Consider the following 26,168-nt stretch of genomic DNA (forward strand, 5'->3'; position numbering starts at 1 on the left):
GTGGCGAGGAGCACATGTTGGTGCCGCTGCTACGCTCGAGCAGTGTAGGCGGCGCCGCGGTCGAGGAGGGAGCGTGAAAGAGAGGAGAAACGAGGAGGAGTGACGGCGGAGGAGGAGAGTGTCGCTACTTTACGAAGTTTAAGGGGTTTTACACCGCCGGACCCCACCCACCTCAGCTGGCGCGCGCGCTAATTCGCGCCGCGCAGGTGGCAGCTGGTCGAGGCGTTAACGGCCAATGGAGGAGGAGGAGGAGGAGCAGTAAGGCACCTTATGGCATCGTTCAAACACGGTCTCCGAGAATCTCGGAGGCCGTGGTTCAAACGAAGAGCCGGCCTGTCGCGGTAAGTCTGACGAGGGCGTGCGCACACGCACGCGCCAAAACTGACTGCACAGCGCCTTGTTCAACACAACAACAAAAACGTCGAGACCTAATTAGCAATTAGCCCTTGACCTTACTCGAAATCAGGTGTTTGCGAATTTATTCAATACTTTGAACTAACGAATCGAATATTCTTCCACTCAGTTCGATGAAACCCGAATTGGATAGACAAGTTATTCCTAAACACTAATATTTTTCCGATAGTTCACTTTCACTTTATTACCTTAAAGGCCCCACTGCGGGGGGCCTTTAAGGGGTGGGTGTATGAAAAAGGAAAACACGTCGACCATTCAAGATGAGTAGTGAGCTCTTACAGCGTCGACGAAGGCGTGTCGGTTGGTGATGGCCACGACGACGTGGTGAAGGCCGTTACAGTCTACAGTGGTGCGTGGAAAAAAAAGACGACGAAAAGGTGAGAGTATGGGTTCGAGGGCGAGCAATACTTGGGGAATGTCCTGTACGAAGTGATACGCGAGCTGGTGGCAAGAGGTAGCGTACCTGACAGAGAGAACTACGATATATTTTGTGAATTAGGGAAAGACTAGCAATGCGATGGCGACAGTAAAGGTGGGGCAGACCCGTTTCTGGCTTTAATGAAGATAGACTTAATAAGCATATCTGTTGTATGAATACGATGAGAGGATGAACTATAGTAGCACGATTCTGCACCATTTCTAGTGCACCTAGAAGATAAATTTGATTGGGGTTCCAAACTGCTGACGTGTGCTCGAGTTTAGGGCGAATTAGAGACTTGTATGCAACGAGTTTAACGTGAGGAGGGGTGTTTCGTAAATGACGTCCGAGGAAACTTTGGTATTTGTTACTAGGTGATATGATGTGGGACATATACAGAAGCCAATTTAGGTAGTTCCCGACTAATTAGCAAGACATCACTAATTACTATTTAAGGTAGGTATTACAATTTACAAATTCTAGCGGGCAACACTGCAAGGCATATCAACTTGAAAATAATTGTGTGGATGGCACTATGTACGAGATATGTGCCGTCAAACTTGCACTAAAGATAGTCATTTTACTAACTTTCTTAACGAAACTTTTTTTTTTTGCTTTGAAGCAAAAAAGTAACCAGCACGCCAATGCACTTCTCCGCAATGTTCGCGAACTCGTATCTCGAAACTAGTGTCATCCTGAGAATTTGTTCCATTGTGATATCCGCGGCCAGAATTTTTAAATTGCAATATGTGCCCTAAGGTAATTAGTTAAAAACTTAGATAATTTTTATTAATGAGTCAGTTATGCATTTCAATTTTTTGTGCAAGTAATGCCTGCCTCTTCGAGTAGACCAGCTCATTAACTAGAATTGTGCTATCTGCCACAGGATTTTTTTTTATTTGAAGGTCTTCAATGAAACAGCCAGTATATACTAGTAGACGCTGGAAACTGCGATGATAGTTTTACAGGCTACTATTACATGCTGCTCGGAAATTCAACGTTTTCCAGAGATATCTGGCCAGGGAACTTTTGCGGTGTACTGCAGGTAGCAGGACACACTATGCCGCCACGAGAGCCAGACTGTATGTACAGGCGCCGACAAAAGTGGTATTCTCCACGCAGCGGGAGCCAGAGCAGTGGCGTCCCACGGCATTTTGGCGAGCTGAAGCACGAAACATTGATACGAGTCAAGCGACATGCTTGCAGATAATAAAGGGCACCCATTGGCTGTCTCGATCCCAGCTGCTGCCTGTAGATGGCGTTGCGATGCAGTTTGCCGTAGAGTTACTGTATATGCTACCACAGGTAGCAGAGTTGCGCGTAGGTCCGCCATCTTGCCTGGCAAGCAACCATATCTATGCGGCGAAGCCGCACTCTGTTTTTGCAGGCGACATGCCTACCGTATCGTCGATCGACCGTGGACGCTTTTGCATCGCTTGTGGACTGATTTTCCGCCTAATCGCAAACAAAGTGCATCGAAACAGCTGACTGAATAAGATCGTCAAGAAAAGGCGCCGAGATCGGTCCCCACCGAAGCTTATGCCAAGCGTATCCGCCGAGTCCGTCTGCACGCTCTCGGCGCGTTTAGGCTCAGGAATCAAGAAGTCTAAGAAGAATAAATCACCATATTTCAGCTTTCGCATCAGTGTCCTTAAATAAACACAAGTAGCATGAGCGCACAAACAGCACAAGTAGCGACGAGCGCCGATGTGACGCGTCATGAACACATATGTGCTGTCGCCGAAGGATCACAGTCCTAGCCTGCGCTTCTCTGACGAAGATATATGAATAGACAGACGTGTCGACTGAAAGGCATCACTGAACTAAGAAAACGTTGCAGATCCTTCGCGTGAAAAACAACAAACGGCTATCCAAATCGGTAGTAACAGCCCATACAGCGTCCCGGGTCGGCGGTTCATTTAGGACTTTAAAATGCCAATCGCAAGTGAAAATCGGTGTTGTGGCACTTCCGAGCAAGCTACTAAATATGAACAGCAAAATTTTCCTTGTGGTACAGGCGTGAGCTTTAGTTGCTGGGCGATAGCGCATCTACCTTGGCTGAGCGAGACTTATCTCTGTGAAACTAAAACTGCGTCTTAGTCCTTGACGTAGAAAATCAAGCGCCGACGTTCTGCTTTTGGCGTGGCGTAGTGGTAAAGTATCGGGCTTGGGATTTGCAGGTCCGGCGTTCGAATCCTCGTCGGAGCTTGCTTTCTTTTTTCGTTTTTTTTTTATTGCGCCAAAATGCTCTGTTTCTTTCTGTTCTCAAAAATATATATACGGTGTCCAGGCACCGCGTATTTAACGTGCTAGAGCTGTTTTTCGCACCAGTACCCAGTGCCTCCCAGTACGCCGCACCTGCCCAGCATTCAGCGCGCGGCACTGGGCCCATAATCCGGCGCTGCACTGGATACTGGGTTTTGCAATTGGCATACCTGCTTATGTGCCAAAGCTCTCAACGTGTAGGTAGTCTTAAATATTACTGGTGAATCAATGACCAACCATTAGTATTTCGACTCTGGTACCCCATCAAATTTGCTGTAGAAACGTACCCACCTACTAGCAGGCACTGGATATCAGCCACACCTTCAAGTGCCATTTCATTATGTGCCTTTTCACTGCAGGGATTCGAAAAGTAACCTTCTGTGGGAGTGTAGTGAAAGTTTTTCTCTCACAGGATTGACATAGCTACAATATGGGTAATATTGCAAAACACAGTAAAGGCCCTTACCGTATGGTAAATAACGACATTAATTCCTCTTGCATCCTGCTTCACATAAGCAGTAGTAGATGAAATATCTTTACTTAGTTGTGTAACCTCTTTTATGTTCAGAAACAGCAACCAAAGCTGTGCATTATCCTGAAAATGTGAGCTGACTTTTTTATGACAGTTCTGTGAAAGCAGTGTGGTGCATGAGTTTGAATGGGATCGAATAAAAAGCTTTTCCGCTTTCAGAGCGATTCGTGCAGACGGGAGCAGAGCACCCGGTCATTATATCATTCCGATGGGACTGCGCGGACACTGCGATGAACCAACTGTGAGATGCGCTGCGCACGTTGTGTTGTTGCTCCGCAGCTAGCGCGCACGCGAACAGCGAACGCCAAGATCGGCCGGATTCGCTTTGAATTTGACTTGTGTCAATCCAGTTCGCTGCAGCGGCGGCGTCGGGAAATACAAAAATTGGCCCGGGCATCTGCTTCTCCGCAATGCACGGTTGCTTGACTACCACGTGATGACGCTCTGCCAATAGGGGCGCTAGCGGCGGGATAAAACAGACGCGCAACTCTGCTACCTGCGGTAGCATATACAGTAACTCTAGTTTGCCGTTGCTCCGGCTCCCGCTGCGTGGAGTACACCACTTTTGTCGGCGCCTGTACATTCCAGGTAAACTGTGATCATTCACACCCGCAAAACAGTCACGGGTGCCCAACAAGAACACCAAGCAGCTGTGCCGCGCATGCGAACGAACTGACGATTTGCTTTCAATACTGTATTTATGCTTTTAGCAAACAAAAATGCTAGCGATATACAATGGTAATTACAGGAAAAGAAGGCTAGACTCGCTAATGCTGTGAAAACTACGATGTCAATATCATTTCGTAATAACGCTGAAACTGGCTCTCGATCGCACAAGAGCTATTCGAAAAGCATTCGATTCGTTCTCAAAAATTGCTAGTTGAATCTCTATATAACACGGATATAACAAATGATCGTATGTAACGACGTAAATATAAAGTGATCCCCGCTATTACAGGGTAGCAGATGTTTATAACGAATACCAGATACAATGAAGCTATATTTTTGCGTCAGTGGCAGCATAGTTACAATGAGGTTCGAGTGTATACTCGCTGTTACGTTTCGCCTACGACGCGCGGTGTAGCCGGCGCGGATGCAACGGACGCCGGGGCTTCGTTCAAAGTGGCGGACATTTTGGCCCGTTCGGAGCGGCCGCGACGCATCCCCGCCGAGCGCGTCCCGGCATGTTCAGTGCCACGTGTCTTTGTGTGTGCGTGTGTGCCCACGCTTGTCAAAGCGCGGCAGCCGGGGAGAGGAGCTCCCCAAGTGTGAAGCGAGGAGGTCTGACCGGCGCTGGCCCGGCTGATGCGTCACTACACTCGTCTCTACATGTCTCTCAGTCCGTCCGTGCCTCGCTGTCACGTGGTGTCATCCCGTGACCGTCCTTCTTGCCCGCGACGCCAAGAGTATAAAAGCAGCTACCTCCGGACGCCGAGAGAGAGGCTCCGATTTCTTCTGTTGAGTAACGTGCTCTCCCGTCTCTCCACTTCGGTCGACCTGACCGGCCGCTCTTTTGCGATGCTAGAATAAACAAGTTGTTCTGTTAGCAGTCGACTCATGCTTTGCCGGGACCTTCGGATGCTTCCAGTGTGCCCCAGGCCAACGCTACCCTTGGGGCTTGCGACCCATTTGCAACGGGCGCCAGCGGTCCGATTGCAATAACGGGTGTCAGCACTGAGGTTCCAACAGCCGGTGCCATCGGTGGGATCCCAACATCGCGCATTCCTACTCGAAAGGGCTACAACATAAAAATAAGTTGAGTTGTATTGGTAAATTATAAACTCCATTCCTTTAAACAAAAATTAAAGAACAAGACACACACTTACCGCAAGAAGAGGCTTGGTAAGCCTGAAAATATGGAAAACCGAAAGACTGGTAGCGATGGCATCTTGAAGTTCTCGCACTAGCATGCTGTGGCGTCATGGATTTTGATGGCTTCTGTACGGGCTTTTCAGGAGATGGAACAGATAGGCAGAATGCTAGATTGCGATATGGTAAAATGCAAGCAGCTCACACAGGCCGAGTAAGCATTTGTTGCCAACCCAATCCATTAGAGATTACCATAATCATCATAATAAGATTTCTTGCTTTTGGTTCTGCCAGAAGTACTGCTTGGTCATGACGTCCAAAGAATTGCAGCCAATGACCACCACGTTTAATTATGTGCTTGAACGACAAGTAGAAGGAACTTCAGAAAATTTGGGGGCATCAGTCTTTCAAACAAAATTCACAGGCACCTGCTGCAAGTACAGCAATAATATGCTCACATGCTCAAGACTGCATAGCTGTAGAGACTATGTAGTTTTATTCGCTATGTTTGAATATATGCTGCACGGACTTTTTGGTATGTTTGTAAATGTCAAGTGAACATGGAACAAATCAGACACACAACACCCATGTTGCTATGATCACCTCTGTACAATACTTTTCTTCTCTTTATTTCATGGTGAGTACAGCTACAGAGCATTAGTGTAACAACTACACAGCGGCAGGGTCGGCACGCACGTGCCATGAAACGCCACGGTGCGGTAAATACATCATCTTGGATCGGCAAACGGCGACAGATATGCATAATCAACAGGCAGGTTGCCACTGCAACAGCGATTACATACACAAAGCACTTTTATATATTCAAGCGATAGGAGACGTCAGTCTATGTGGAAGATGCACGCAGTCCCGCGTGTGTACTCACTTTGACGAGCATGCCACATGCTGTACGTATACAGACAGCACGTGCGAAAAAATCTGTCAAAAGATGAGAAATGCTGGTTGTACAGGGGTTACAAAGGACAAGAAAAGGCCTCTATGTCTGCGATTCCATGTTCGCTCTACGGCAGTGCTCATGCAATGCGAGTCGTCAAAGGCCAAAAAGAAAGACAATTCAGTTAAATATCGCCACATTTTCGTGATAATGCAAGTTGTGTGGAGGGAGGTTCACTTACCATATCATGCATACGCGAAAAAAATAAGAGTTACTTCTGAAGAATTAATGAATAATCTGGCATGCAAAAGACAGTGTACAAGGAATAGTGCATGCATACACCTCACTTTTGTACATTTAGCCGGTTGGTACAGCTTCTCCTGCTGCTTCGAGGAACGGTAACAGATGCAACCCAGGAGACAAACATCTGTTGAACAAGTAGTAACTAGAGCACCTATGGCATTAAAGTGAGTCATAATCAGTGTTTTAACTGAATTTACATGTTCCCTCATGTACATTTTACACTGCCAAGCATGACTAATACACAAGTCCAGAACGTCCACAATAGACTCATCACCACAAGCAATGATGCATTTGGCTGTTCAACTTGTGGGTTTTGTAAAATGCCCTTTGATCCATCCATCCACGCATGTGTTTGGTGGAATCAATTTTACCTCCAGCAAAAATGGTGAACCTACTACATTCAATGAACCTTACTAAGTTTCCTTCGCTACGTCTTAAATGTTGAACCCTTTAGTGCAACGTTACATCCCAAGTGTAAACTAGGTCCTTTAAGGCGCGAGTTTACATTCTAAATGTCGTAATGGGGCAGCCTGGCATATGCTTGTTTCATTTTTTTTAGCGGAACAAAATTCAGGACACATACACAGCATTACAGAAAGTGCTGATAGCAGTATTTTTTTGTTGTTGTATTTTTTGTTTTGTTTCAGTAACAAGCTATAAGTTATGATTGCAAATGCAATCGGCAGGTTGCAACAACATGCTGCTAGATCAGTAGTTCTGACAGCTCGGTAGTTGGTGGCTGATTGCATTCACAATGGCAGTGAAAACGCACGGTAGACGATAAGAGGATTTAAAAGGGCATCGCAGCCATTGCACTAGAAACTGAGCTTTATTCAGAGGGAGAACTGCTTTATATATATATACAACAGCCTGATATGTAAAGCAAGAATTTTGTTAAGTCAAAGTGAGCAGCACACCAAAATGTCGCTTGTGCTTTTCATATCGCTTGACTGAATGAAACATGTAACAGACAAGCATTTGAGATTTTACATACACAAAGCATAATTCCGTTTTTTTTTTAGAATCAGCACAGCTAACCAAGTGTTTGAGTGGTTAGATAAACAATGAAAAAAATTTACAGCTAGTCACAATGCGGTATCCTGCTGTGCATGCGTTCATATAGTGCTCATTCCTGTGAATAAAAGTTGGTGGTGGCTGCAACAGCTGTGTTATCTTTTTGTCTCCATTTGTGTGATGCGACTCTGCACTGCCACTTTGAATGCAATGCAGAATAAATATTTAATGCATGTTTCTTGTTACCTGTACAATTTCTAACCCTTATACAGCCAACAGTGACCAAGTTAGCGGGGGTTAACGAGCATTAATTTCGCAAGTGTCGGAAGAGATTACTTTCTGCGAAGTGCCGAGGCAGCATTTCTGGGACAATCGTGTTTGATTATGTGTACATACATGTATATATACCTATATATATATATAAAGGTTACGAAAATGTGGCGACACCTCGGTCTCCTGTACAACACAGTACACGCCACAAAAGCAGCCACTGTGACAAGCAAAAGCGTGTATGCACAACAAATCCATAATTACAAATAACACAGTGGATTGTTAAAAACTAAACACGCAGTGAGTCACAAAAGCACGTTAGCACAACTTGTAAATCAGCGATTAAAAAAAAGTTACAAAAGAAAAGGGCAGCACGAATGATAGCACAATCGAGTACTGTCACAAGATGGTTTGAAAGTGAGCTGGCATAAACTAAAAGTTTGAAAGATAATAATAATAATAAAGTGCCCGTGGTGGAGCAACAGCATCACTGCAGTTTGGCGACCTTGGCCAAACTGCTACATATGCGTACAGACGCACAATCACAAAAACACAACAAAGTAATATGATAATGAGCAAACGGCAACAAACGACGAGTAATGATCACAATCATAAAAAAAAAGGGAATGTAATGCGTTACAATCATATAAATACTCTGTGGTTGACAAAGAAAATAAGGCTAATCACGCTAAAAAAATTTTAGCGTGCTTTGCTGTGTACATATGTTTGTGGTAAACACTTCAGCTTCCAGTGATAAGAAGGCAGACGTTCAACAAGCAGTCGTCAACGGAGGTCATCACAATAGCGCAATTAATTTTTTTAATGAGGGGCCTCACTTTGAAATTTGCAAACTGTTCCTGCGGGTCCAGCTTTCGTGAGACAAAGCAGCCCTCGTGAAAGTAGACGGAAGTTTAAAAGTACAGGCATAGCTGCACGCCACACATTGCGCGGCTCTGTGCGACGCCTGCCTACTGCAGACATTAGGAAAACCTCCAAACCTATTTTCCCGACAATTTAACTATGAATGAACAAAAAGCAAACAGCACCCATGCACACAGAGGGCATGGATTATACAAACAGCCACAAATTTTCGTGTTCACTTTTTTTCCTGGTTCACAAATATCTAAGCTATCTAGACAATGAACGAAATTCATGCATATTCTGTCACTTGCTTTCTGGCAACTCTGTGCTCTCTGTGATAAAGAACATCTCCACATATTGGTTCAGAGATATACATAGCTTAAACGGAGTGTCCCCTTGAGAAGGCCACATCACATGTCAAAATACTTTACATTGCACATAAGCCATCTCTAAAAGTGACACGTGCAACAGGAATGTGTGAAAAAAATAATCATTTACCAAAATTCGCAACACACGACACGTTAAGAAGAGCAATAGGGGAAAAAAAAAAAGGAAGGAAATAGGTACAGGACCTGTTGCTACAAAGTAAAACATATTGAATATTAATTTTATAAGGATAGACACGAGCCTGCGCTTGTTTACACAACTGCTCTCAAGATGTCAAAACCAAATAAGACAACAAGAACTCAACATTCACGAAAAAAAAAAGCAACTGCCTTAAATGCTCGCGCGGTTGGAAGAGATGCTCTGTTACAAATTCTATACGGTACAAGAAGTGCTGGCGAGGGTCACACCGTAGCATGTTCAACGTGCAGATGGCAGGGACGGTCTGAATAGAAAGCCCTAAAGAATGGCCTAGTGTTCAATGTAAACATTTCCTATAAATGCATCACTCATTTTGAAGCAGCCCATCAGTGTTGCCTCACTGCTGAACGAAGAAATGCCATCCACCTTTGATTTGGTAAGGTTCAAACATGTTACTGTAAACATTAGGCTGCCTATACCCCAATTCAGTATAAGTGGCAAGATCAGGTCACTAACAACTAGCCAAGGCCGTAGAGGTGCCAAATTACATTACTATCACATCTTAAGTATCTGTTAGTGAAGTCCAAATTACAACTATCTCACAACATCTGCTGTTTGCTCCGTTAAGTCACGCCTACTTTTCTTTGCCCCACAGTGATGATGGCAACCACACCATCAACTGCTCGCAATGGGAAAAGGAATTGTACTAGATCAGACAACACTTCCTACTCACGGCCCTAACACTTTGACATACAAAACCTAGAAAAGTGGCACCACATTAAAGCTACGACAGGAGAGTACTGCCATCAGCCACTAACAATAAGCACAAGCTGCTTGGTGGCTGCTTCAGCACCGTTTCAATGTGCAGAAAACTGAATGAATCTAGTCAACAAGCCTTTTTCCATTACACATTAACATTACACATGATGTGCTTTAAGTTGTAAATTGGCGGTACGTTGTGTGCTTGGAACTTTCTTGTCGGTAACACTATGTGGCGGTACATAGCATTAGAGGAAAAAATTTTCCCTCAATAATAATAATGACGACTACGCTGTTGTGGGAGACATTTGCACCGTAAAGGGCGTAATTCTTTTAGAGCAATACATGTTACGCTTTAGCCTGCGTACTAGTGGCACTGTTCGTCATTCATGTGAAGATGAAGCGCTCACCGCACACACTAGCACTGGGCAGTCGTACTTCACAGCGTCTCCAGTGAAAACCCATCATCTTTCTCATTGCAGGCGAATTACGCAAAGCAACTGTTGCCACCATTATGTTGGCGTACTATGATGCAGGAAAGCAGGCTAAAAGACTTCAAAAGAGAGTCTGCGGTGCTAGTAGCACTGGTCCAATTTTGCGGAACTACATCCACGGTGGAAAGAGAGAACCACAATGGCTGACAGTGATGGATGGAATGCACTATTTTGTAGGTCCCTGGCGTGTCAGGACAATAAGGAAGAAAAGACGCCTAATACTATGATAAACACAGCAGCACTGGGGCTCTACGCTGCTGTCGACGATGGGGGGAAAGAAAACGCACTCCAGAAGGATGCTGTGGCTTGTGAAGGAGCACCGTAATGCTTCTATATATGTGCACAATATACCCTACGGAAGGTGCTGCTTGACAAAGGTCGTTTTCCACTGGAGGGACTGCTGTATTTTAACTGCCCACACTTCGACGGCTGCTTTCGTCGAGTACGGCAGGCGCACATTAGCGACTCTAAAATACACAAACACCGAGACAATAAGAATGCGCTCCGCATGTCCTTAAATATGTTGTGTAGCCTGAAACTACATTAAAAAATATTTCTAACTTATCGAAAACAATTTGTGGGCTGCTCTTTCTAGTGTGAAACAGAGAAGGTAAAAATGTAACGAACTCTGGCCCAAATGATGCTACAAGGCTGCTTCACACATTTAAGTATCATAGGAAAAGAACTGCTTCTCACTTAATAACAACGGCTTAGTCAGATACACTTCTGTGCTACCTGTGCTAGCACGCCAAGCTTTACGACAAACAATTCTCCACCACCAATTAATGATGGCAGCGGAAGGCAACAACACGTAATGCACGCGTACTAGCAAGCTCGAGAAAGGCCTGCCACAAGAGTCTTGCACGCCCACACCCGGACACTCGCTCGCGATAACATCTGCGCGAGAAACTATCACGGACTAATTAAAAAGAAGGCCTCCTTTGAGGTGTGTGGTCCACAGAAGGCAAGCCAGCCCAATCCTGTGGTCAAGTGCTCAAAATAGAACTGCCACCGTGTCTGCTCATTACACCGATGGTACAACTCGTTATAGTGGTGACGCAACGATCCAACACCTTTCGAGAACAATCACGTCGCTTGGTAATTTCCTTAAACCAGACACTTGAAAAATGAGCAGGGGTGCTTAGTGAGCTGGCTTGGCCCTATTTTGGTCTGCCCATGATGCGGGCCCTGAAGCTCACACGTGGAATCCAGAGAAAAGGTGCCCCAAGAGGCTCTCGACTCCACCCATGTGTCGGGACACGGGCCGGAAATGAAACAAAGAACGAGAGATAATACAAGGGACAGCTACACACAATCCTCCAGTGACATCAGCAGTGGGTTGACGTACTCAAATCCCTCGAACTCCGACTGGTCAATCTTCGAGATGACTTTCCTGAAAAGAGGCAACACACGCAACATAAGGGAAATGCTGGCCCAGGACTTTGAGAAGAGTGACCGCACAAAAAACTCTGATTGCAAGCAGCATGGTTGAAAATGAGGACAAAAATAATGTTCCCTTTGCCTACAGCATTATGATTATGTGGTTATGCAGCATGCAAAGGTTCATCAGAAGGCACACATAGAGATGGGACATAACAGCAACACTAGCAGCTCACATACACGTACACATAACAAATACACAAATTGGACTTGCAAAAAGCAACAGAGAAATCAAAGCTTTCACACGAAATCCCCAAGAAAATCATATCGGCATGTTTTTCACATTTTTACCGAAACAGCACACGCATTTATTTGTGCATGGCTACTGGTCTGTTTTCTCTCCAACAATAGTTCTATATGTCCTTTCGTTTTCTTTCGCAGCTAACCGTGCAACCTGCAAGATGACACACTTCCCATAGATCCTTCTTTCCTGCTTTATGGTGATGTGTATGCACGCATGCACACGAACATGAGTACCTCTCAGAAGCGCTAATCTGGTGAGAGAGAGAGAGAGAGAGAGGAAAAAAAAGGCACTTGTCTTGTTGAACACTCACTGCAAAGGAATGCCGCAGCCAACAACACATCTGTTCTGTCAGGCAGTGGCATTCTAAGTGCTAAGGAAACAAGTGCATTACAGCCGTGTATGGCAGTGGACAACAGTCTGCACTTGTGCGAGTTAGCCCTGATCTGACTCGCTATCTGGCGACTATCTTGCGGGTCGTGCAGACACTCGAAAGGCAGGTGACACGGCGCTGATAGAGTCGCTGTCTTGCAGATCTTGTGGGGCACCTGTTTGCGACGGTGCATGCTGTTTATGTGCACAGTCTGGCATCCTGGGAACGCATTCAGTACATAGGGGATGCAGGTGCGGCCTTTGTCTAAATTTTCAAAGCTAAATTCTGTGATCGACAACACCTGTCGAAGGTTAGTGGCCATCTCAACCTTTCGGGCTTTGGAGCAGCGAGTGCTCTCAATGAGCGGCCCAAAAGCAGGTCCAGCAACATGCGCGCAGGTCAAGAGATATTCAACAGCAAGACGAGTGCAAGTTGAGTGCTGCCATGACTGTGAAATATGTATTCAATTCCTAACTGAAATATTCTGTGGATGTGCTCTTCTGTGAAAGCTGGCGATTGACATCTGCAACCATGATGTGCATTTGCAACGTCCTACACGGTGTGTCACTGCTTAGCAATTAAAAAAAAAAAACCCCAGAAAACTGTGAATCATTAGTACGAAGGCATTTAACTAACGTAATTTTTTTTTGCATTTTCTCTTTCCTGCTCGAGTTTTGGTGACTGGTGCACAAGTACTATACCCTGTACACGTTACGCTCTATGACAGAGCGAAAAAGCTAGTGCAAGATAGGTTGCTACATCCCTGCTTCTCACCCCTTGCCACCTCTCTGCGTTTTGTATACAGAGGGTTTTACTGCATCTGTTATCATCCAAGTCGAGGTGATAATAACTTGTTTTGATCCCCAGTCTTGACACACACACCTAATTCAGCGCCCTGCGTCAATCTTATCTTTACAGCCCACTACAACCAAGATGCAGTACAGTGAAGAAGTGAGTAAGCAATACTGTGCGGGTGGCCTTCGCCGACAGGCAAGCACTTTTGTGTTCCAAGAGCAGGGCGACCTTTCATGCAAGTGACAATTTGCATGCGCCCACCAGACATCCAGTCTTTCTTTTTTTTTTTTTCAAACTTGGAACAGCTGCGGAGGAACTTGTTGACAATGAACGCAGGAGTGCTTTAGGGAAGGATGCGGAATGACAAAGGTCAAGCTCATGCTGCCTGGCATTCAACGGGAACAAAGAACAGCAGACAGAACCATTTGTGTGAAAATCAGATTGACTAGTTTTCTTGGCCAAGAGACTGTGCGACAGTGTTTGTCACAGCAGTTGGGCACAGAAACAGACAAAGAACTCTTGCTCGGTTTCCTCAAGTTGGAAAAGGGATGCTGTGTTGTAAAGGGACGTTGTAATAGGTTGTTGTGCGGAATACTAGTCAATAAAGATACACAGCGTTTCCTTGATGCAAAATGAACTGCGATGGCCGTGAGAAGGCAACAGACAATAAAGAAGCAGAAATTCCACAAATGTGCACCAGGTGTGATGCAACTGGTCTTCTGAGGCAAGTTCTGAGGTAAGTGGGTGCGTATCTTCTGCAAATGCTCTGCATGCCTGAATGTGGCCCAACTGATGCTTTCGGTGCTAGAGTTGGAAGTCAAGAGTTTTCGCTGCACCAAACCAGGTGGCAGCACTTGCCTGACAAAACGGTGGGCACAAACAAGACTCATAGCGGGGCAGGGAAAGTGAAAGCATCCAACGTGACCTCCGATGGCTCCCATGCCACGCCGCAAGCAACAGACTGTGCCAAAATAGATAATGGCACACAAGAGATAAGAAGGCCTCCAGGGAGGACGGACAGGCTATCAGAAAGTGTGCGTGATGACACATGGGAAGGTCACTAGGCAGATAAGTGGCAGACAGAGTGACAAACAAGAAGTAAAAAATAAAGCCACGAAAGAAAAGCTAGGTGAGAGAAGAAGGTAGTTGCAGGAAAAGGGAGCAGCTGGCTGCGTCTTCCACACTTTTGTGGTAAAATTTCTAAAGGCGATAAAGTGGCAGGTTATCTTCAAAGCTTTTCCTTTGGCCACTTTGTAGCTGAAGTAGGCACATCCTTTGCACTTTACCCACTCAGCGCATCTCTAAATGTGACATCTTTTCGAGTGGTTTGTGCAGTTAAAAATAAAACACGAGGTGACACATGAACGCAAGAACCTCACCCAAGTGAAAGATGAAAGTTTAAACGCTGACTTGCCCTTCTTGCATTTCTTGTGGAGTATATTGCTGGGTGGACAATCGTGCCATTCAACACCAGTAATTTGCACAGCTAACTACACAACTAAGATGGCTGCTTTCAAAGTATATGGGATGCTATCAGGCACATAATATAGATGCCCAATTATAAAATTCTGCACTAGAAGTGGATATGAAAACACATTCCGCTTGCATATAACAGTCAACCTCTATCAATCTGACTTGAGAGAGCATGAAATGCCTTTTCATTGCTCAGGGTTCGGAAATACCAAAAGGTGGCCACACGTTCTGAAACACTTTATTTTTTTAATTTGAGCGTTCAGATAATTTTATTCAATTTATTAATCTCAATGAACTAGGACGAATGGAAGTTAATTATCGCTGCATATTTTAGTAGCCATAGGAATTGCAGAATCATGTCCAAGTGAGGGAAACAAAAAGGAAAGGAAAAAGAAATGCACAAGCCTACTACTTGGTATGGAATATAGAACAAACCTTTCCATAAGTAATAACTGCATTCAAACCATTGTGTTGAGTTGTCAGCACCACACTTGTAGCACACCTAGTTCTGTGCAGTGCCACTTCATAGTGTTCTCCAGCCAGCTTATGCCTATGTCTATCTCTAATACTAATGAGTCAAAAAGCAAAAATCTTTAAAGGAAAGAAACACCTCGAATTTATGAACACCATTTGCTCTCCTGTATGTCTGCAGCTTACATTGAACATTGTTACGTTTCGCCTACGACGCGCAGTAAATCCAGCGCGGATGCAACGTACGCCGGAGCTTCGTTCCAAGCGGCGGACATTTTGGCCGGTTCGGAGCGGCCGCGAGCGCGCCCCGCCGAGCGCGTCCCGGCATGTTCAGTGCCACGTGTCTTTGTGTGTGCGTGTGTGTGTGTGTGCCCACGCTTGTCAAAGCGCGGCAGCCGGGGAGAGGAGCTCCCCCAGTGTGAAGCGAGGAGGTCTGATCGACGCCGGCCCGTCTGATGCGTCACCTCCTTGTCCCAACGTGTCTCTCAGTCCGTCCGTCGCGGCCGTCACGTGGTGTCATCTCGTGACCTTCCCTCTTGCTCTCAACTTCGAGAGTATAAGAGCAGCTGCCCCCGGACGCCAGGAGAGAGGCTCCGATTTCTTCTGTTGAGTAACGTGCTCTCCCGTCTCTCTACTTCGGTCGACCTGACCGCCCGCTCTTTGCGATGCTAGAATAAACAAGTTGTTCTGTTAGCAGTCGCCTCATGCTTTGCTGGGACCTTCGGATGCTTCCAGTGTGCCCCAGGCCGCCAGGCCAACGCTACCCTTGGGGCTCGCGACCCAGTTGCAATAACGGGCGTCAGCACTGAGGTTCCAACAGCTGGTGGCCGCGCTGAGATTCCAACAGCCGGTGCCATCGGTGCGGATCAAACATCTGGTGGCAGCGGTGGGATTCCAACAGCCGGTGCCATCGGTGCGGATCAAACATCTGGTTGCCAGCGGTGAGATCGCGACAACGGAGGCCAGCAGCGAAGAAATGCGGTTGACTGTATGCTGAGCAGCACAACGACCATCCGGGAGCAGTGCAACGAGCCCTGTGTGATGACTGGTTGCCTGCAGCGGAACGACTGCGCTGAATTCTTGGCTGCGAGGTTTGGTGAGTGCGGGACTTTCTTCTTCTGAGTTTTGCCAGGCTTTTGTTAGTGTCAGAAACAGAGCTGGTAATTGTGGTTGTCGTTGCTGCCGGGTTAGTTGCGGCAAGACAATAGTAGGCAGTAGAGAAAGCAGCATTCAGAGCAGCCATGGATTTGAAGTCGTTGCGCAAACCGAAATTGTTGGAGCTTGCAAGAGAGTTGGGTCTGGATGTCTCAGACAAACTCAGAAAACCAGAACTGCTAAGGGTTATTCTTGAGTTAGGAGCTGAGGATGACGAGCTGTCGGAATGCCTTGAGACCATTGAGGAGAGGGAGACTGCAAAAAGACAGGAGCGCGAACTTAAAGAGCAAAAAGATGAGCTTGAACGTAAAGAACAGAGAGAGAGAGATGAGCTTGAACGTAAAGAACAGAGAGAGAGAGATGAGCTTGAACGTAAAGAACAGAGAGAGAGAGATGAGCGCGAACGAAAAGAGCAGAAAGAAAAAGAACAGCGCGACCACGCTTTGGAAATGAAGCGTCTCGAGGTAGAGATGGAACGCGCTCGTAATGGAAGTCAGGCACACGGTGCAGGAGAACGAGTATTGTTTAAAATGACTGACCTGATGCGGCCGTTTAAGCTTGGAGAGGACATTGGTTTGTTCCTGGTTAACTTTGAGCGAACGTGCGAGAAGCAGGGGTTCTCTCGGGAAACGTGGCCACAGCGCTTGCTCACTTTGTTACCCGGCGAGGCGGCCGACGTAGTCGCTCGCTTGGAGAGAGAGGAGGCAGAGGATTTCGACAAAGTGAAATCGAGTCTGCTAAAAAAGTACAGGCTGTCCGCGGAGGCGTTCCGTCGGAAGTTTCGAGAAAATGAGAAAGGCAAAAGTGAGTCGTATACAGAGTTTGCCTACAGGCTTATGTCAAACATGCAGGAGTGGCTCAAAGAAGAGAAAGCGTTTGGTGACCACGAGAAAGTTCTGCAGTGTTTCGGGCTAGAACAGTTTTATAGTCGGTTACCTGAGAACGTGCGCTACTGGGTCTTGGATAGGCCAGACGTTAGTACGGTGGCTAGAGCCGCTGAGCTAGCCGAAGAGTTTGTGACGCGTCGGGCTCGCGGAGCTAAGGACGGTCAAAAGGGTGAATTTGGCTCTAAGTTCGAGAGGCCGAAGTTCACGCCCATGAGAGCAAAGGGGGACACACGTACTGCGGATGCGAGTGAAAGCAGTCCGACCGAACGTAAGGAGACGGCGGCAGCCGAAGCCGAACGCAGAAAGCGGTTCGAGACGAGGCAAGCGCGCGTGTGTTATACGTGCCAGAAGCCGGGTCACTTTTCGGCGCAGTGTCCGGAAACAAAAGCAAAAGTAGTGTTTTTGTCATTATGCAGCACTGACGAGAACATGAAGCTTCTCGAGCCTTACATGCGAGACCTCCTCGTAAACGGGAAGGAGTGCCGAGTGCTTCGCGATTCCGCAGCTACGATGGATGTAGTTCACCCTTCTTACGTAGAACCCGATATGTTCACGGGCGAGTGCGCATGGATCAAGCAAGCCGTGGAAGCTCATAGCGTGTGTCTGCCCGTAGCAAAAGTGCTTATTGAAGGACCTTTCGGAGCACTTGAGACGGAGGCGGCAGTGTCATCTATGCTGCCCCCCCAGTACCCGTACCTATTTTCGAACAGGTCCGATCACCTCCTGCGCGAGAAGGGGCTTTTGTTTGGTGAGGCTAGCGTTCAGGCCTTAACCAGATCGAAGGTTCGGGAGCTCGCTGCAAAGGCGGTAGTTGCGGGGCCGACGTTGTCGAACAATGAGAAAGGGTCAGAGGCGCAGCAAGCTGATATTCAGAGCACGCCCGAACTGAATAAAATTGAGCCTGTAACGTTAAAGACACCAGTAACTGGAGAGGAACTTCCCGATGCGGGAAAGTTAGAAGAGCTATCTGAAGATTTGCTCATAGCGCCTACGTCAGACGGACTTAATAGGTTGCTAAAAGTCAGCCGGTCGGCTTTGATAGCCGAGCAAAAGAAGGATGGCAGCCTAGAAAACATACGCTGCATTGTCAAGGAAGGTGTCGCCAAGAAAAATGCTCGCTTTGTGGAAAGAGGTGGGGTCCTGTACCGGAAGTATATAGACCGCAGGGGAGTGGAGTTCAATCAGCTGATCGTGCCTCAGTGCTATCGTCAGGATCTGTTGCGCTTGTCGCATGGGGGTTCGTGGTCCGGACACCTAGGAGTTAAGAAAACTAAGGACCGTCTCATGCAAGAGTACTATTGGCCAGGGTGTTTTCGGGACGCAGACCACTTTGTGAAGACATGCGACACCTGTCAGCGGGTGGGCAAACCAGGGGACAAATCGAGGGCGCCGTTGAAGTTGGTACCTATCATTACGGAGCCTTTTAGACGGCTCGTTATTGATACAGTGGGACCTCTGCCGGTAACAGCCACGGGGTACAGACACATTTTGACTGTGATCTGCCCAGCGACAAAGTTCCCTGAAGCAGTGCCGCTTAAAGAACTCAGCTCAGTTGAGATAGTCAATGCACTACTGTCCATATTTGCGCGAGTTGGTTTTCCTGCGGAAATCCAATCAGATCAGGGCACAGTGTTTACTAGCGCTTTGACGACGGCCTTTCTCGAAAGGTGCGGGGTAAAGCTGCTACACAGCTCAGTGCACCACCCCCAGTCGAATTCCGTTGAGAAGCTCCACTCCGTCATGAAGCGCGTGTTGAGAGCCTTGTGTTTTGAACATCAAACTGACTGGGAGCTGTGTCTGCCTGGGGCGATGTTTGCATTACGGACCGCGCCGCATGCGGCTACGGGGTTTTCGCCAGCTGAGCTGGTGTACGGTCGCTCGCTTCGGTCTCCGCTTCGCATGCTTCGAGAATCGTGGGAAGGCAGGGGCGACGACCCAGTCGTGGTGGAGTACGTGCTTAAGCTCCTCGAACGCTTAAGAAGGGCACAGGAGTTGTCAGGTGAAGCAATGGCAAAGGCCCAGCAGAAGGCCAAAGTTTATTATGATCGGACAGCCAGGGCCCGTCGTTTTGAGGTGGGCGATGAGGTCGTGATATTGCGCACATCGCTAAAAAACAAACTCGACGTGCAGTGGGAGGGCCCAGCACGGATTGTTCAAAAACTGTCGGACGTCAACTACGTGGTCAGTCTGCCAGGAAAACGGAAAGCACAGCAAGTTTACCACTGTAATCTGCTCAAACCCTATAAGCAACGGGAAGCAGTAGTGTGTATGATGGTAAACGCTCCCGAAGAGCTTCCGGTCGAGCTTCCGGGACTAGGCTCAGTGACGAACAGGGAAGACACCGATGAAGTCATTAGTGACTTAATCAGTAAAGCACCGCTGTCGCCTGAGCAGAAAACCGAACTGCGCCAGCTCTTACAAGAGTTTCAAGGTCAGTTCTCTGAGAGGCCTGGTAGGACTTCTGTCCTTACCCATGATATAGAACTTACCTCCCCAGAGCCAGTACGATCCAAGGCGTACCGGGTGTCACCCCGCCAGCACGATATTATGGAGGCTGAGGTAAAGAAGATGCTACAGCTCGGTGTTATTGAGGCGGGTGAGAGTGATTATACCTCCCCTTTGATTTTAGTTGAGGTACCGGGCAAGGAACCTCGTCCTTGTGTCGACTACCGCCGGCTAAACTCCATAACTAAGGATCAAATTTATCCGATCCCTAACATCGAGGAGCGCCTTGAGAAAGTTAGTAGCGCTCAGTTTATTTCCACCCTAGATCTTGTCAGGGGTTATTGGCAGGTTCCACTTACAGAAGAGGCTAGTAGGTATGCGGCGTTCATTTCACCAATGGGAACATTCCGTCCTAAAGTGTTGAGTTTTGGTTTGAAGAACGCGCCATACTGTTTTTCAAGCCTCATGGATAAAGTGTTGCGGGGACAGCAAGAATTCGCTTTACCGTATTTAGACGACGTAGCGATATTCTCCGCATCCTGGTCTGAGCATTTGGCACACTTGCGGGCAGTGCTAACCCGCCTGCGCGAAGCGGGCTTGACAGTCAAGGCTCCCAAGTGCCAGTTAGCACAGGCCGAGGTTGTCTACCTTCGTCACGTGATTGGTCGGGGTCGTCGCCGCCCGTCTGAAATAAAGGTGGCCGCTGTGCGAGACTTTCCGCAACCGCGCACGAAGACCGATATTCGGTCGTTCTTAGGTGTCGCCGGCTACTATCAGAGGTACATCCCCAGGTACTCTGATATCGCGGCTCCCCTGACGGATGCTCTAAGAAAGACAGAGCCGCAAACAGTCGTCTGGGACGAGACCAAGGAAAGAGCTTTTAACGCCCTAAAGAGCGCCCTAACAAGCCAGCCTGTGCTACGATCGCCCGACTACACCAAAGGGTTCGTTGTTCAGTGCGATGCTAGTGAGCGAGGCATGGGCGTTGTACTGTGCCAACGGGAAAATGGAGAAGTAGAACACCCCGTCCTGTATGCTAGTCGTAAGCTGACCAGTCGTGAGCAGGCGTACAGCGCCACCGAGAAAGAGTGTGCGTGTCTCGTGTGGGCCGTTCAGAAATTGTCATGCTACCTAGCCGGCTCGAGGTTTATCATTGGGACGGATCACTGCCCTCTCCAATGGCTGCAGACCATCTCTCCCAAAAATGGCCGCCTCCTGCGCTGGAGCCTCGCTTTGCAACAATATTCCTTTGAGGTGCGTTACAAAAAGGGGAGTCTCAACGGTAACGCCGATGGCTTAAGTCGAAGCCCCTAACGTGGGAATCAGCCTCAAAATTGTTTGTTATTGATGTTTTTCTTCCTGAGGCAGGATTTTTAACATATTGCTTTTGTGTAGTGTTTCAAAGTGATGATGTGCTTTCTAGTGCAATTTTCCAATTTGTGGACGCGTTCTGAGTGCTGCTAGACTACTGTAAGGAACTAGGCAGTAGTATTAAAGGGGAAAGAGCCTGGCATGGCTTAGTGAGGGTTGTGCCGTGCTTGCTGACTGAGCGGCTGAGTTTCGGCGTAGTTCTAACGCTTGCTGGGAACGAGAGAAAAATGAAAACTCTCCCGAAGTCACTTTGCAGTGTCCTCTGTGAACCTGAACGTGAGAACGAGGCCTTCTCGGTGCGCTGCGCTCAAGAAACGCCGAGGGACGACCGACTTCGGTTATGAGCATCATCGAGCGACATCCCTCCGGACAGCGGATGCAGTCCCCTGACCATCGGGATCTCCCTCCCCCGGCGGGGCGGTCTGTTACGTTTCGCCTACGACGCGCAGTAAATCCAGCGCGGATGCAACGTACGCCGGAGCTTCGTTCCAAGCGGCGGACATTTTGGCCGGTTCGGAGCGGCCGCGAGCGCGCCCCGCCGAGCGCGTCCCGGCATGTTCAGTGCCACGTGTCTTTGTGTGTGCGTGTGTGTGTGTGTGCCCACGCTTGTCAAAGCGCGGCAGCCGGGGAGAGGAGCTCCCCCAGTGTGAAGCGAGGAGGTCTGATCGACGCCGGCCCGTCTGATGCGTCACCTCCTTGTCCCAACGTGTCTCTCAGTCCGTCCGTCGCGGCCGTCACGTGGTGTCATCTCGTGACCTTCCCTCTTGCTCTCAACTTCGAGAGTATAAGAGCAGCTGCCCCCGGACGCCAGGAGAGAGGCTCCGATTTCTTCTGTTGAGTAACGTGCTCTCCCGTCTCTCTACTTCGGTCGACCTGACCGCCCGCTCTTTGCGATGCTAGAATAAACAAGTTGTTCTGTTAGCAGTCGCCTCATGCTTTGCTGGGACCTTCGGATGCTTCCAGTGTGCCCCAGGCCGCCAGGCCAACGCTACCCTTGGGGCTCGCGACCCAGTTGCAATAACGGGCGTCAGCACTGAGGTTCCAACAGCTGGTGGCCGCGCTGAGATTCCAACAGCCGGTGCCATCGGTGCGGATCAAACATCTGGTGGCAGCGGTGGGATTCCAACAGCCGGTGCCATCGGTGCGGATCAAACAACATTTTTACTCAATTCATTCTCAGGGATATGCTTTCAGTGCTTATTATAGTGCAAGTACAGGACAGAAAAGAGCAGAAAGAGCATTCTTACTTCTCATTGTTTCTTGTCCTATTATGCCATGATAATTATAAACCGACCAGCCCAGCAACAAGTAGTGATGCTTTCAGTGCATGCCAATTGGCTTAGCAAGCTCAAGAGAAAGGGAAAGGAGGAATGGCATTCCACCTATCAACTTTATTATCACGTCGCATCTCGAGTGCACAGGCAGGATACCCGCCACTCCAGCAAGGCACTGTGTGCTACATCATGCAAATGGCAAGGCATATCCTCGGAAGTGATCAATCGAGAATGCAGCCTCGCAAGTGGCACTTGTGGCTTTGGCCCAGAAGAATCAATTATTACCCACATTGTTGAGCTGGAACCGAAGCCCGCAGACATACCATGGGCAGCACTTCCAGTTAATTAATTTTGGAGATACGACCATTTTCACAAGTTTTCACATGGTTAGAGCTGGAGTCGTACAGCATATTTAGCACAGCAATCATGCCGTCTTCGCACAGTGCTGGGAATTTTGCTGCCCATAGATGCCGATGAATTTGAATCGAATAACACAAAATCTCATGAAAGTGAATGTGCCCCCGAAAAGGATCAACTGAAATAACCACCCTGGAAGACAGGATATTGTATGTCCATAGCTCAAGTTGTCTCTCTGTAGAGTGTAGCCTCACACATTTTCATGAGACGTCCCCTCCACACGGGCTTGTCGATTGCTTGCTTTAGTACAAGAAGATAAGGTGGCAAAATGAAAATAAAAAAAGTGCAAGAGAGAGAGAGAGAGAGAGAAAAGAATGAAAGAGAGAAGAAAGGCCACTTACGTATCATCAGGAGTCAGCTGCACGGGCTCGCTTGTGAACTGTGGGTCAAAGTGCTCGAAGTCACGCTCTGTGCCAAGTTTGGGCTTGTATGGCGGAGTCACTTGTTTTCCCTCCAGCTGGGAGAACGAACAGGAGATGTATGCGTGGGCATTAGGAAAGCCAGTGTAAGCAAAAAGCGTGACACTTGACGCGAAAGCAACTGAGCACAAGAGTTGAATGCCCGCTTGTATGTTGACTGTGAAAGCCGAAAGCTATGGCGAGCTGCTTCACAATGACTTTTACAAGCTTCACTTTGTCTAGTGGAGAGCCAAGTTGGGGCTACGTGTGATTGAAGTTGCAGGGGCAATTACGTTTTACTACGAGTTTGCACACAGCAGTGATGTTGCTTAGGATACATCTTACGGTGCTAAATTTAGCATTATGGTTGCGATCTCGTATCACCCAGGCATAGCGACACTTTGATTTGTTACAATTAGGGAATTCATCACCTGTATAAAAAAAAATTATTTATGGCATCAAAATTCTTCAAGCACATGCAAGGCATTATTCTTAAAATGAATTAGGCAGGAAGTAAAGCAGTGACGCCAATGCTAGTGACAACAAAAAAATGGCAAAATTTTCACAACATGCTAAAGAATGATTGACGGTCTTAGTTATCAATATGCATATAATTTATTCATAGCAATTTAGAATAGGTTCTATAAGGAATGACACTGCAGTATGAGCTTTTCAAAGTTCGAAAATTGAACTCATGCAGTATGCCTAGTTAGCTTTTGTACTTGATTACAGTTCAAACCTGCCATATGTTGTGGGAGACAACTTTCTTGCTTGAGCTGGTTCATAATTAAGAGGGAAAAAGAAACGTGAAAGAAACAAGGAGAAGGTGAGTACACATCCTCTGTATTCAGTCCTGTATATTCATCTTGTCCTTGTTTTTTTCGTGCTCATGTTTTCCTTCTCAACTGTGGAAAATACTTGTACGTGTGACTGTGACCATCCCAGTTAGCTTAAATTTGTAAAAAAAAAAAAGTGTGGTAATCGCTTTCGCTAATTGCTAGCACACAGCCATTATAAACAGCTTTTTTTGAAAGACACACTTGACTAAATGCATTATATTTTGGAATTACAAGGAATTGTGCACTATATCATGCCAATGAGTGAGTCAGCATCACAGGTGATCATCGATTTCACGGCAACATCACATTTAATCTGCACTGCCTTAACATCAACAGAAACCAGGACTCTGACCAGATGTAAGCATATGCAGGTTAAAACAACCCCCTGAAATATTTTCCCCTGTGCTACCCACATTTCTGGTTCAGGATATATCTTTTGGCCTTCACATAGCTGCTACCTTCTTATAGTTGCTATTAGAGAGTTTAAGTGTGTCCGGTATTCCAGTAAACGCAAGCGGACTGGGAATTTTAACGAACGAGTGCAGGCACAAACATGAACGACCTGCACGGTGCAGCCACCAGGTGCACAGAGCTTAACCAGACAAACACAGCTAATATTGCAATAAACAAGGGCAATGTTCTACTTCTATGCTGCTGTAAATTTTTGGCAGCAGCACAATCGTGTGTCTACCAAAGATTTACAGCAGCAGCAAGGTAAAATGCATTTGGTTGCTGCAACATTAGCTGTGTCTGTCTGGTTGAGCACTGCATCACCAGGTGGCTGCATCATGCTGACCATCCTAAAGCTCCTCAATCTCCAAAAGTCGCGCCAACCCTCCTCCACTCCACTGCCGTGCACGGCGCGGTTTCCAAAGCGCCGCCGCCTGAGCTGGCCCTGTTGTAGCAGACGACGGCTAACACGCAACCGGAGGCAATTTGCTGAAAAGTTCATTCGAGTCCTGCTGCAGAGCATTTATTGAGTTGAGGTCTTGCTTCATCAGTCGGCAACTGGCCTTATTAATGTGTTGGAATTGCACAAAAAAACTGAGAAAATGACAGTTAATTTAAGGCACAAAGCATCAGCACGTCGAGAGTTTGTGTTGCTGAAACACGATGCATGCACACGGCGTGCTCAAATACACGCTTAATTACCTCACTTCCAGGTTTTGACTGCATGAAACTATGTGTGCGTAGTTTTGTAGGTTCATTTATGTACCTGCAGGATACCTTAGTTTGGCCGTTGCGTGAGAGATTCAAACTGTCTGGGGCTAGCCGTGCCCAGTAAGAGGGCCACTTCTGCTCCGCGCCTTTTACAGATGCTTGTGCCTCACGGATTGTGGCGGCCATGAGCAACATTTTTAGATGTGGACAGTATTGATAACTTTAACAACAAAGCAGCACATGAAATCGTTTATTTATTTATTTATTTATTTATTACAGTGCAAGTGGTTGGAATTTGATAGCAAGAACGATCTTGATGGGACAGCTTAGCAGAGGTTACGAAAATAAATATCCCCCCCCCCCCCCTCATTAGCACCAATAATACTTTTGCTGAAATGCTCATTTTATATCTGTATACTACATGTGCCTGTATTCTTTTGCATTGTAAGTTTTCACAAGGAAGCAGTGTTGCTTCAACTGAAACACTCAAGCCACACAAGGCAGAGAAAAAAAAACTTATTCTTGGGTTTTACGTGCCCGAACCCCTATCTGATTGTAGGCACGCCGTAATGGGGGATTCAGAATTAATTTTTACCAGCTGGGGCTTTTTAACGTGTCCCCAATGGAGAGAACACGGGTGTCTCTACATATCGTTCCCATCGAAATGCGGCCGTGATTTGATCCCGCTACCTCTTGTGATCAATCTGTCTGCGCGTACTTTTGTCGCACTGGGTCGGCAATGGCGGTCGGAGCGCGCGGGAAAGAAAAAAAATGTACAAAAGCGCGACGCGTGCTTCCACATGACACAGATTGGCCAATGGAGGAGCGGGGGAGGCTGGGGCGACAGGAGGTGTGGAGGAGGAAACCCTGGG

General features: G+C 47.2%; 1 protein-coding gene and 1 long non-coding RNA gene across 2 annotated transcripts in view; one reads left to right on the plus strand and one right to left on the minus strand.

Annotated features, from left to right (window-relative positions):
• The first annotated feature begins 210 nt into the window (after window positions 1-210).
• LOC139056155 (uncharacterized) lies at window positions 211-24,194 on the plus strand. Its single transcript, XR_011512188.1, has 3 exons — window positions 211-341; window positions 13,529-14,149; window positions 24,029-24,194. It is a non-coding gene; the product is annotated as an uncharacterized lncRNA (long non-coding RNA).
• Window positions 6,029-26,168, minus strand: part of aPKC (protein kinase C iota type) — a 54,190-nt gene continuing 34,050 nt past the window's right edge. Inside the window, exons 17-18 of the mRNA XM_065429224.2 lie at window positions 23,240-23,355; window positions 6,029-11,949 (exon numbers count right to left, since the gene is read on the minus strand). Coding sequence (XP_065285296.1) covers window positions 11,862-11,949; window positions 23,240-23,355 — 204 coding nt within the window. The 3' untranslated portion in view covers window positions 6,029-11,861. The remainder of the gene's footprint in view (window positions 11,950-23,239; window positions 23,356-26,168) is intronic.

The sequence above is a fragment of the Dermacentor albipictus genome, chromosome 2 (genome assembly GCF_038994185.2).
Source record: "Dermacentor albipictus isolate Rhodes 1998 colony chromosome 2, USDA_Dalb.pri_finalv2, whole genome shotgun sequence".
In the NCBI taxonomy this organism is placed as follows: domain Eukaryota; kingdom Metazoa; phylum Arthropoda; class Arachnida; order Ixodida; family Ixodidae; genus Dermacentor; species Dermacentor albipictus.